At 38.6% G+C, this 12,414-nt stretch overlaps 1 protein-coding gene across 1 annotated transcript in view; it reads left to right on the plus strand.

The window, feature by feature from the left end:
* Positions 1 to 12,203, plus strand: part of LOC149747980 (uncharacterized) — a 141,482-nt gene extending 129,279 nt beyond the window's left edge. Inside the window, exons 4-6 of the mRNA XM_089921571.1 lie at positions 10,853 to 11,024; positions 11,346 to 11,393; positions 11,923 to 12,203. Coding sequence (XP_089777697.1) covers positions 10,853 to 11,024; positions 11,346 to 11,393; positions 11,923 to 12,147 — 445 coding nt within the window. The 3' untranslated portion in view covers positions 12,148 to 12,203. The remainder of the gene's footprint in view (positions 1 to 10,852; positions 11,025 to 11,345; positions 11,394 to 11,922) is intronic.
* Positions 12,204 to 12,414: the final 211 nt, after the last annotated feature.

A 12,414-nucleotide genomic window follows, 5' to 3' on the forward strand; every position in this document is an offset into this window, starting at 1 on the left:
ACATGACCGGTTTCAGAACTAATTATCCCATTATTGCAGGACTATGGGAATTAACTCTTTGATTTTCAAAAGAGAAAGTTAGATTTTTATTTTTTTAATTAAAATTAATGACAATATAGAGAAATTTTAAGAAAAAAACTTAGAAAATTATGAAATGTTAGAGTAGGAGAAATCTATAGTTCATGTAGAGTTACCCTCTTTCATTTTATAAATGAGCACCTACAATTTGTAGCACATAAGTGGTTTATTAGTAAATTGCAGAGTACGACAAGACCCTAGAGCATCTGATCCGCATTCCTTGTCATTTTAGGTGTGTTGTATTCATTTCCTTCATGAGTAGACTAGGAGATTGTATTTCTAATAGTAATGATAGACACTGGGGAAGACCAAGAAGTTTACACACTGGGACCACAGAATAGCAGATTCAAAATGCACTGAGAACCCTTTCAGCTCTTCTCCGTTTTGACAAGACACTACAAGGATGGTATCAAAGCGTTTAAGTATATAAGCCCACAACAATCAAGAGATTTCAACAGTTTTGAAAGACGGAAGACAAGTGGAAGAGTGTGAAACTGAGGCAGTAGAACAGAGGAAAAGCATCAACTAGAATATGCACGGGGACCACCTGCAGCTGAGGAGGATTCTGACCCCACCTGCAGAAGTAGCCCCATGCTCAGATGCACATGTAGGAGAGAGGGTGGAGTTAGTTAAAAGTGTGACTGAAATAGGGGAGCTCATTGAAGGGTTGTGTTTGGAGGAGTGGACTCCCAGACCCGCCCTTACGCTCCTGAAATGAGATGCTTTCATTTTGAAAACAGTGAAACCGGCGAGAACTAGGGCAGCTAGTGTGAGTTTTCACACCCTAGAAAATTGTGTTTGCAGGGGATCCTATTACAGTTACTCCCCGCTTCTTCCTGCATAAGAAACCAATCAATCGTTGACTTCAGGGAGCTTTCTGCACTCATTCTTAAATAGAAAATAACTGTCATTTGCCTGATAGTTGAGTAAAGCTTACAACATGAGAGAGGGGGACAAAGTGTGAAAACATATCCTGGTAGGACCGGGGACAATTTAGGGAACAAAATAATTTAAGAAAAAACCCTAATTAGTATTCTAAGGGAGATTTAAAAAGGGCTAGCAACTATAAAATTAGACTAGGGTGTTAATTAAAAAGAGAATGGTCAGAAAGCAAGAGAGGTCTCTTGGAAATGAAAATATGGTTGCTGAAATAACTTCAGTAGGAATTTAAAAAATTTCTCATTATATAAATAAGAAAGACACAATGGAAAATGTGATAGCAATATGTTAGAGAGGCTGCATCTGGGAGATGCAACATGTAACTATTAGAAATTCCAGACCCAGAAAAAAAATGGAGGGAAGCTGTCAAAGGGCAACAAAATTCCCCACAGCTGAAAGTAGACATCAGGCCTCTGACTGAAAATAGTTACTCAAGTTTTGAGCAAGATGAACAAGAATAGACTCATACCTAGGCACCCTTCATTATGAAACTTTAAAATACTGAAAAAATAAATTAACATAGAATAAAATACTGACAGGATACATCCATTCCAGAGAGAAAAATACTGGTCACCTAAAAAAAAAAAAGTTAAAATCTGACTTTATCATACTTGTCATCAGCACCATGGATCCTGGAAGGCATTAGAAAGATACCTCCAAAGTTTTTCAGGCACATAATTTTCACCCTAGGGGTTTGTATCCAGCCAAACTATCAGTCATAAGTGGAGGCTGAAGAAGATATTTTGTACAGAAAGAAATTTGAAAAATTGACCTCCTGTGCTACACCTTAAGCTATTTATAGAAATAATCCAGCAAAATGAGGCAATAAACCAAGAAGGAAGGTAATAGGGGATTCAGTGCAGAGAGCAGCTAGTCTAGATTGAAGAGGCTGCTATTGATTGTGTGATTGAGAGCTTAGAAACACCTTGAGGCATATCGTACTTACTAGGCATTAGGCACTGTTGGAAGGGAAGAGGGAGAGGAAGAGGAGAAGGAACTTGAACTCCAGAGGAAAAAAGGCTATACTGACATAAACCTGAAGCAAACTAAGCTATGGTTGATTTTTAACCTGCTATTGGTGAGGAAGAGAAGAATCCACTTAAACTTGACACTATAGATGTCCCCCTTTTCAGCGACACACGGGGGTAATGACCACCTATCTAATTTGTTGTCCAAACCAGAACTTGTCCAAACTCCTTACACTTCAATAGTGTAAGGAGGCGCTCTAATGCTGTAACATCAGGACAACAGGTATAAACTGGAACAGCCCAAGGCGGCTTGGGGTATGTGGTCAGCCTGCACAAGGGCAGTGACACTGACACAGTATGGAACGAGGTGTAGTCTATACACAGAGACAGTACATCTGCAGTGGGCAATATTAATTTCATTGTAATAATGGCAGTACTGTCTTGGTTTGCAGCTTTTATTGTCAACTTGCATGTAATAACAAATAACTAACCTAAACTATACTTAGTATGTATTTGCATTAACTTGGTATGTACTGAAATGTGCTAGTATGTACTTAGTATATATTAGGCTCTAAGTGTTTTTGCATATATTAACTCATTTAATCCTCTGAATAGCCTTATGAGGTTGGTGCTAATATCATTCCCACTTTTGTGAAAAGGAAGCTAAAACAGGGAAGGAACTTGCCCAGGCTGTACCTAATTTAGGGTTGGATCGAGGCTTTGAGTTTAGGCTCTCTGCCTGTTGTCTTAAACCTTACTCCTTACTGACTCTCAAATAACAGAAGACTTAACTGCACATAGAACAGAATATAAATTTCAACTTTGACAATGTAAAAGCTAGGTTTGGAAGGTAGACAGGAGGTAGAAAAAAGGGAAGATGGTATGAATGTCCTCATTTTACAAAGCGTGACGTTGAGAGAGTTTATAGTTGATCAACAATGTAGGTTTTTAAGTATATCACTACAAGTCAAAGAGATCACGAGCAGTGGAATAACTAATGATGACATAACTTTACTGAGCAGTGTGGACATAGGAAGAGTGTAAAGGAACTAAATCCTTACTTAGTAAAATAGAAAGTGAACAGATAATGCCTCCAGTTTAGTCAGAAAATGGTCATGTAAGAGTATTACTTGGAGAAGAATTCAAAATAACAATAGTTGGACCTCCCTGGTGTCGCAGTTGTTAATAATCTGCCTGCCAAGGCAGGGGACACGTGCTCGAGCCCTGATCCGGGAAGATCCCACATGCCGCAGAGCAATGAAGCCTGTGCACCACAACTACGGAGCCTGCGCTCTAGAGCCTGTGAGCTGCAACTACTGAGCCCACGTGCCGCAACTACTGAAGCCCACCCGCCTAGATCCTGTGCTCCACAACAAGAGAAGCCACTGCAATGAAGAGTAGCCCCCGCTCACCGCAACTAGAGAAAGCCTGCACGCAGCAACAAAGACCCAACTCAGCCAAAAATAAATAAATAATAATAAAAAATAACAATAGTTGACATAAACCTCATAAAAAAGGAAATCCAAACAGCCAGTAAACACAGAAAAGTGTAGGACTTCATTAAGTAATAAGAGAAAAGTGAGTGAAAACCTATGAAACTACATACCAATCAGTTTGACAAATAAAGTGTGGTAGTATCAGGTATTGTAGACCTGGAGTACTGTGGGAATCTTCTACCCTGCTTATACTGGAGTATAAATCGACACAACTACTTTGGAAAGCATTTAGCACTCTCCATCAACTGAAGGTATATAAATAGCCTGTGACCCAGCAGCCCTCACCCCCGCCCTGTGTAAATGCACCAGAATAACTGGTACAGCAGGATTCCTGTCCATGATTTGCATTAGCACAAACTGAAAACAAACTAAATGTCCATTAAGAGTCAAAAATTAAATAAATTATGTGTATTCGTACAGTGGGAAAACTATCAAGCAATAAAATTGAACGAACTAGAGCTACAGGCTGCAATGTGGATGAATTTTTTAAACCAATGTTGAGTGAAAGAAATACGATAGAAAAGACTTCATATACTATGATCCTGTACATAAAGTTAGATGTTGACAAAACTGAACTCTTTTGTTAGGGATGCATGCAGGTTAAAGGAAAGGATTGTCAAGAAATGAGGATGGTGTTTTAACTGGGAAGAGGGAAGGAGATTGTGATGGGAAAAGGATATGGGGGGTTTTTGAGATGCTGACAAGTATCAATACTTTCAGATTCGAGTACTGGTTATGTAAGTATTCTCTTTTTATTTGTCACATTGACAGTTTTGTTCTGTGCACGTCTCAGTACGCCTATCGTATTTTACAATTAAAAACCTGAGTAAAGAATTGGTCACTTCATGAGTGCCGAATGTGGGAGTGGGATGAGACTATTTCATTTTAAGCCCTTCGCTACTGTTTGCATTCACATGTTATTCATTCAGCATTAATTGAACATACGCTGTGTACCAAGCACTCTTCTAATTTTATATGTGTTTTAACTCATGTAATCCTCACGAGAGCTCTGTGATATGGGAGCTTATCTCCATTTTATAGATGAGGAAGTTGAGGCCTAGAGTTATAGAACTTGTCCAAGATTATATAGCTAATGGGTAGTGCCAGGCCCATTTGCCTCAGAGAATCTGAATTTTTACAATATAATCTAAAAGAGAAATTAAATTGCTAATTATAAGAAAAAAAATTGCACATTAAAGAAAATGACAAGTTTTCATCTATCCAGTTAGAGAAAAACACACAGTCTGTATTTCACACACGTACATCTTGTATTGGCAGGGATTTTCCTTATTAAGCAATTATTTATTGACCGCCCACGTTGTGCTAGGCATAGGTGCTGGGGATAAACACTTAATAAAATACACCCCCTATCTTCAAATAACTTGCACTCTACGTGAGGAAATAAGCCAACAGTTGTAGTAGACGTTATATACCAAGTGATACATCGCTGATGGCAGTATAAAATCTCAGAAATCTTTTGGAAAGAAGTTTGGAGATAGGTACCTCAGAGCCTTAAAAATGTTCATTTGCTTTGACCTCAAACTCATTTTTATGGATTTATTGCAAGAACGTTATTCTCAATATGGAAAAAAGCCTTCATGCATAAAAACGGTTATTTTGTCTTATAATATTGAAAAGTTGGAAAGAATTTAAATGTGTAAAGTGGTTAACCAGTAAACCCAGTCAGTGGAATATTTTGTAGCCCACACAAAAAAAATCAAGGTTATGAATCCCCTGATTATATGAGAAATGATTGATTTCAATGTTAAATGGAGAAAGGGTGAACATAAAATTTGATATCCAATATGATGGGAGCTTTGTCCCAGAAAAATCACCCTAGCCAGTGTACAGAAGGGAGGAAGGGAGAGCAGATGACAGGAAGGAAAATTATTCCAAAGCCTTATCATTAGTCTTAAGTAATAGAATATCAAGCAATTTTACTTTCTAACTTTTTTGGTTCCATATTTCCATGTAAGGGACATGAATTATTAATACTTTGTGGGAGGAGGGTACACTTTTCCACAAAAATTTAACACTGTGTTCTAATTCCCTCCACTAGAGGAAGAAACTATTTCATGTAATTGCACTTTGATGTGCTATTTAGAACCAGTCAGGAAGTTTTACTCTACTTTCCTCTGACTGTGGTGAGAGTTTGTTTATTTGCTTATTTGTTTAGAAATTCTTTGAAATCGGTTTTAGAAGATTTATTAAACCATTATATTGAAAGTAGAGGAAGTTTGCAATTTTTCCCCCTTTTTCCCCATTGAAAATTTGGCTGGCTTTAGTAGTGAAACATTAAAGAATTTGAAGTTCTTAGACTGTCAGTTTTTTAAACATGATCTGAATATAAAAATATATGTTCATTGAGTAAATTTTTGAAAACAGTGAACAACTCATTGAAGGAAATAAAAGCCACTTCTGCATGTACACACACCTGGTCTGCTCTTTTGTCTGAAAAAAGTATGAAAAATATTTTGTCTTATCACTAAATACTCTTCTACATCAGAGAATTTGATTAAGCTTATGCACCATCTCCCAGGTAAAACGCCCAGATATATTTTGAATGTAGAACTCCTGAAGCCCATTCATTAACTCTGGTTGAGACCTGTTGTCATTATTTTCTTAGTGGCTTCATAGTGCATTCCTTCATTCGGTGATCTGTTTTTGTTTAAACCAATCCCAATTTGGAAGCTCTTAGCCTTCTTCTAGGGTTTGGTTATAAACAATCTTATGACATCACGTTGGTAGATAAATCTTTGCCCACATCTTTGATTTCCTTAGGGTAAACCCCTGATGTAGGATTGTTGTTAGGTACCAAGAGCTACTCTCCAGAAAGTGATACCAGCTCCTCTGCCAATGATGGCATATAATAGAGTTCCTCATTCTTTAAGTGATTGTTCAAAGCAGCTAAAATGTATAAATATACCTTACTGTTTCCATAAGTGTAGGTATTCTGATTGTTTATCGCTGCATAGGAAACCACCCTGAAACAGTGGCTTAAAACAATGAAAATCGTTTATTTTGTTCATGAGCCTGGAGGTTGAGTAGAATATTAATTCTTCTACTACACTCTTACTGACTGAAAACAGTACCTATTTGACTACCTCACAGTTCTGTAGGTCAGAAGTCCAGGCACAGCGTGACTGGGTTTCCTGCTCAGATATACACGGGAACATGTGGGTTCTCTCCCGAGAGTGTTAAAGCACGTGAAATTTAAGTGTAAGACATTGAGTCCCAAACGTTGGATGTTCACCATAGTTTGTGTGGGTCACAGAGCTGAACAAGATTTCAGTCTGGCTGTGTTAGCATCCCGAGGCTCTGGGAAAGAATGCCTCCAAGCTTCTTCGGCTTGTTGGCATAATTCAGATTCTGCAGTTGCAGGACAGAGGTCCCCATTTCCTTGCTGACTGTCAGTCGGGGGATAGTCTCAGGTCCTAGAGGCCTCTCGCTTGCCTTCCCTGCCGCAGCATTGGACTTCTTCAGAGCCAGCAATGGAGAGTCTCCCTCTTGTCCCTTTTGTACTTCAATTCAGGAAGAGTTCAGGTCCTTTTCATGGGGTGCCTGAGTAGGTCACATCCACCTAGAATAATCTCCCTATCTTAAAACATCAACTGATTTTGAACCTTAATTCCATCTGCAGAATCCCTTCACTACAGCACCTAGATTTAGAGTTTGATTGGATAAGTGGAAGGTTTGTGTACTTCAGTAAGTAGGAATGTTGGGGCCTCTGTTAGAATTCTGCCTATTGCAAGCAGTGTCCCCACTTCAAGGACCGAAGTGTCTTAGTTCCTAAAACTCCTAAGAGAGTTTATCAGTGTTCATTTTATTTCAGTGACCTTGGTGAATGGGAAGACTACCACCTCCGTGAACAGGAATGGCACCCAGCTTCCTGAGTCCACAGTGTGGCTCTGCTACTTAGTGGTGTGACCTTGGCTGTGCTGCTCTACTTATTCTACTTCTCTGCCTCTGTTTCCCTCATCTGTAAAATAGCGCTTCCCTGGTGGCGCAGTGGTTGAGAGTCCACCTGCCGATGCAGGGGACACGGGTTCGTGCCCCAGTCCGGGAGGATCCCACATGCCGCAGAGCGTCTAGGCCCGAGAGCCATGGCCGCTGAGCCTGCTTGTTCGGAGCCTGCGCTCCGCAATGGGAGAGGCCACAACAGTGAGAGGCCTACGTAACGCAAAAAAACAAACAAAAACCATGGAGTTAGTGATCGTTCTTTCCTCGTAGGGTTTTTTTAAATACATTTATTTATTTATTTTTGGCTGTGTTGGGTCTTCGTTGCTGCTCGCGGGCTTTCTCCAATTGCGTCGAGCGGGGGGCTACTCTTCGTTGCAGCGTGGTGGCTTCTCTTATTGCGGGGCACAGGCTCTAGGCGCACAGGCTTCAGTAGTTGTGGCACGTAGGTTCTAGAGCGTAGGCTCAGTAGTCATGGTACATGGGCTTAGTTGCTCCGCGGCATGTGGGCTCTTCCTGGACTAGGGCTCGAACCCGTGTACCCTGCACTGGCAGGCAGATTCTTAACCACTGTGCCAGCAGGGAAGCCCCCTTTTAGGGTTTTGATGATTAGATTATTTCATACCCAGGGAACTCCAGGAACAGTGCTTGACTGTGAATTGCTTTAGAAGTGAGTACTTCTTAAAAACATGCTTTTGAATCTGCAATTAGGCAATTCAGGTATGTTACGCATGTTCATTAATAGGACTTCCTACTATAAGGAGACCCACAAATAAAAATAGAATTTTTCTTTCTGGGTCTTAACTTCTTATTTCTGACTTACTATGTTATTTATATGCATATACCTTTTATGGTGGGCTACCACAAATTTATGTTGGAAAGAGTGGAATTTAAATAAATCTTACCTATGCTAACTTGATAGATTTTGATAATTCATTTCACTAGCATGGTATGATATTACCAGTAGCAGACTAAAATCTGAGTTCACTTCTGGCTCTGCCCCTAAATCCTGATGAGACCAATAGCTGGAAAGGCTTTGGGATATTATACTATGAATTAGTTATAATATTGACTCTGTTTAGGAAAACCTGGAGGAGTGCCTAAAGCAGTTAAAGGAGGAAAGAGTAATAAGACTGAAGGCTGATAAACGAGTCAGTGAGGTAAACAAGTTTCTTCTTCTGCTTTAGAGAGTGTTTTGGTTTTATTTTGATTTGATTTTAAGCCATATACACATAATTTGTAAGATTTAAAACTGTAATATGTTGCAAATTTGTTGTATCATGTGGACTTTTGCATTTACTGGTATTTAGTGATCATATGATCTATATTCCAGGAAGCATGTTTTTAAAAATGTGAAAATCTGGTTTTGTGTGTGTGTGTGTGTGTGTGCGCTTGCGCGTGCGCGCTTTTATATGACATTAGCTTATTTCCTTTTCATGATTCTTTGATTCAAGAAGGCACTTTTGTGCATATACTGTATATACAGTAACATAAAAGACACGATGAGACTCTCCTGGCAATGAATTAGGAAAGTGAATCGTTTAAATAAATTTAAGATATTGGAAAACTTCTAAGAATGCAATGAAAGATAAAAATATATACTATGAGAATTACATTAGGTAATGTGCATGAAAGCAGGGCATAATCTAAAAAGTTCTGTCTAAATATAATTTATCACAGGATGAGTGTAGGGAGGAATTTTTGAAAGTGCATCCGTTGGATTGGCAGACACTCATTCAATAAATGTTGAGCACCTGCTCATGTAAGGCAAAAGGGGCATCATGAACATTAATGGCCTTTCTGAGAAATACTAGAGTTGAGCTTACAGGGGGTTTTAAGTGCATAGATGATGAGCGGAAGGGGAAGAGTGCATGGGGGGAATATTTTCAAGAAGCCAAAGAAAATATTGGTGATTGTACATTTAATAAATTGGGTTGGGTATGATTTAGGACTTTTAAACGTAAGCATTAGATATTTTGCTCACTAAAGTTAATTCTTAACATTCAGCAGAGTTGTAATATGTTTTATTCAAATCAGATTCTATATTTCATTTTCTAATTTAAGAGAAACTTAAAGCAGGTAATTTTCTAATGTGGAATAAGGCTCCATTATGAATTGACTAGTTATAAATGTGATCTTTTGTGAAAGATCATTAATAAAACGGTAACTTTGGTTTATTTATATACCACCTAAGTGTTATATAGGAAACTTTGTTGGGTGCCTGTGGGTTTTGGTTACTATGTGATATGGTCTCCGTCTTTACTGGTGGAGAGTTAGGTTAATTACAAATTAGTTACATTTTGAGTGTTTTAGTTTTGTTCCTTGAAAATAGGCAAGACTACTTTTGATGACAATGAGAAAAAATCATGTCAGACATTTTTAGTCTTCTTTTATAGCTGGAACATGAAAATGCCCACTTAAGAAATATGAATTTCTCTTCGTCTGAAGCCCTTCATGCCCACTCATTGACAAGCATGATCCTGGACGATGCAGGTGTTTTGGACAGCATTGAGAATTCTATTCAGAAGTTCCATGCTTTCTTGGATCTCCTTAAAGATGCTGGGTTAGTTCATTTCTCTTCATGGCGTTCTTCTCTTTGCGACTGTAATTGTAGTTTGCTGAGGAACTGGAGCAATTTTCATCACTTGCGTGGCCATATTTAGTGTAATTATAGGTAATATAGTTGACTTTTTAAAATGAGGAATTAAATTTTTTAAGAAATGCAAATAGGGAAGCCTGCTTTGGTAGAGTGGGGAGCTCATTATAAAAGAGTAACCTGTAGATAGAGTAATTAGTAGGTGTCGTTTTTTGTAAAGACTAAATTGAAGGCAGTTTTCATTGAAAATATTTGGGAATGCATAAGAATTTTCCTATCTTTCACTTATTTTGCTTGTTTGATAAGTCTGAATTAAAGTTATTTTTGCCTTAGACATAAAAATTATTATTAATCTGCAGAGGAGATATAGGTCAGTGGTTCTCAACTGGGAGCAATTTTGCTGGAAGAGGGAAGTGGAGATTGATAGTTGATGGAGTGGTGTTTAGTCAGTGAATGAATTGGTGTTGGTGTTGGGAAGGAAGGAACAAACACATTCTTGGAGACTGGAGGAAATGTGGTAAAGAAGTGTGGGAATAGAGGTGTGAGAGGTAGTGGACGAGGTGCGTGGTAGATGTTGAAGCTGCTAGTCAGACAGTGTTTAAAATGGAGCGGTAATAGGTAAGGAGATGGGATGTGTCCTAGAGGATGAATCTGGAAAGGGCTGAGAATTTGGGGGAGAGAGAGGCTTGTAGTCTGGCGTAGGATGTTGGCTTTTAAGATTTTAGAAGTATTTCATGATTGTAGGTCTGGGGAAATCTAAACTGCTCTTATGTGATTATAATAACCTTTGTCTTTTCTCCTTTCCTCCTCTGGTCCAGGCTTGGGCAGCTGGCCACAAAGGCTGGTATAGATCAGTCAGGTTTTCATTTACTAGGTCGTCCCCAGATGAATTCTACCGTTAGTAGTCCACGTAAAGAAGAAAAGAAGGCACTTGAAGAAGAAAAGTCAGAATCAAAACAGGGTGCCCCAGGACAAATGAAAAATATCCAAGTAAGTGGACAGAAAGCACTTAATGATTCTAAGAGTGATTAGCAAAAAGGAAATGACCAAGTCAGGGAGAAAACAATAATGATCAGTCTCTAATAGTTCACATGCTCAGGAGCTAGAAGATTCTGGAATCCTTTCCAAATCTGAGATTAGTAAATGTGTGCCCATTTCATGATACTGTATTGTTGTAAATAAGGAGGCTGGAAGTTCTTTAGAAAATTTATGAGTTAAAGCAAACTATCCTTAATGAAGAAAGAAAACATTAGAGAAAATATTCCAGATTTTAAATTGTATAAATGTCTATTCTATTCATATTTTATCTAGGTTTCTATTTGTATGCAGTCAGCTTACAATGAAGGAACACTAATGAAGGTACACATACTGATATAATTTTTAAAATAAGTAATCCAGACATAGCTAATAGGTAACATATTACAGTGAATCACTGGTTATAGGAATGGGAGGGGAAAACCTGTCAGCTTTTCCTCTAGCCTTACTTGGAGCCCCCATCAACCAATCTCAGACTGGTCTTGGGAACTGACAGCTTGAGAACACGGTTTGGTCACAAGCTATATACTGTTTGCATGTGCCTGGAGGATAGGAAAGAAATTAATTATCTTACAGAATAGGGTTTTATTTTTAGTGAGGGAAAGGAAATGGGTAATAACTACCCCAGTCACCAAAGTCTGAAAATGTAGCGGACATAGCCTTGGATATAGCTACGTTAAGCTGAGAATCACTTGGCAAGATATAATTAGAAAAAAACTGGCTCTGAAATCTTCTGAATATTGACTGTTAATAATAAGGTCACAGAGTAACACTGAAGTTTTGAACTCTACTTTTTAATGGTTGGCTTTGTTCATCACTGAATTTTTGTCTTGTCTTTTGTTTTTCCGTCCAGTTTCAGAAAATTACAGGTGATGCTAGGATTCCTTTGCCTCTCGACTCCTTCCATGTCCCAGTGTCTACTCAGGAGGCCTTAGAAACTTCCAAAGACAACCTGGGGGTCCCAGTCACAGAGCAGCGGCAGGAGTCTTTTGAAGAGTTCATTGCTAGAACATGGTCTCCCCTCAGCAGACATCATTTCTGGAACTGGAAGTCAAAGAAAAGAAGAGGAATTATCTAGAAATAGCAGGTCTTCTTCAGAGAAAATGAGCAAAGCAGGTGAATATACCAAAAAATTCTCTGCTAGGAAACAACCTGGGAAGGACCTGCATTCCTGCTCTGACTCACCTGTAAAGCATAAAAGCAAAGGAATTGGGCAAAATAATTCTTTGGTTAATAAACCAATTAAAAGTGAGTCTTCAAAAAAACACATTTCTGTTAAAGAGAGTAGAATAGTGACTGTTTCATCAAAGACAACTAAAAGTAAACTCAATCTGCTAGAACATTC

This window comes from Delphinapterus leucas, chromosome 11 (assembly GCF_059928025.1).
Source record: "Delphinapterus leucas isolate spDelLeu-1000000601 "Yukka" chromosome 11, BTC_Dleu_Yukka2, whole genome shotgun sequence".
Taxonomy (NCBI): domain Eukaryota; kingdom Metazoa; phylum Chordata; class Mammalia; order Artiodactyla; family Monodontidae; genus Delphinapterus; species Delphinapterus leucas.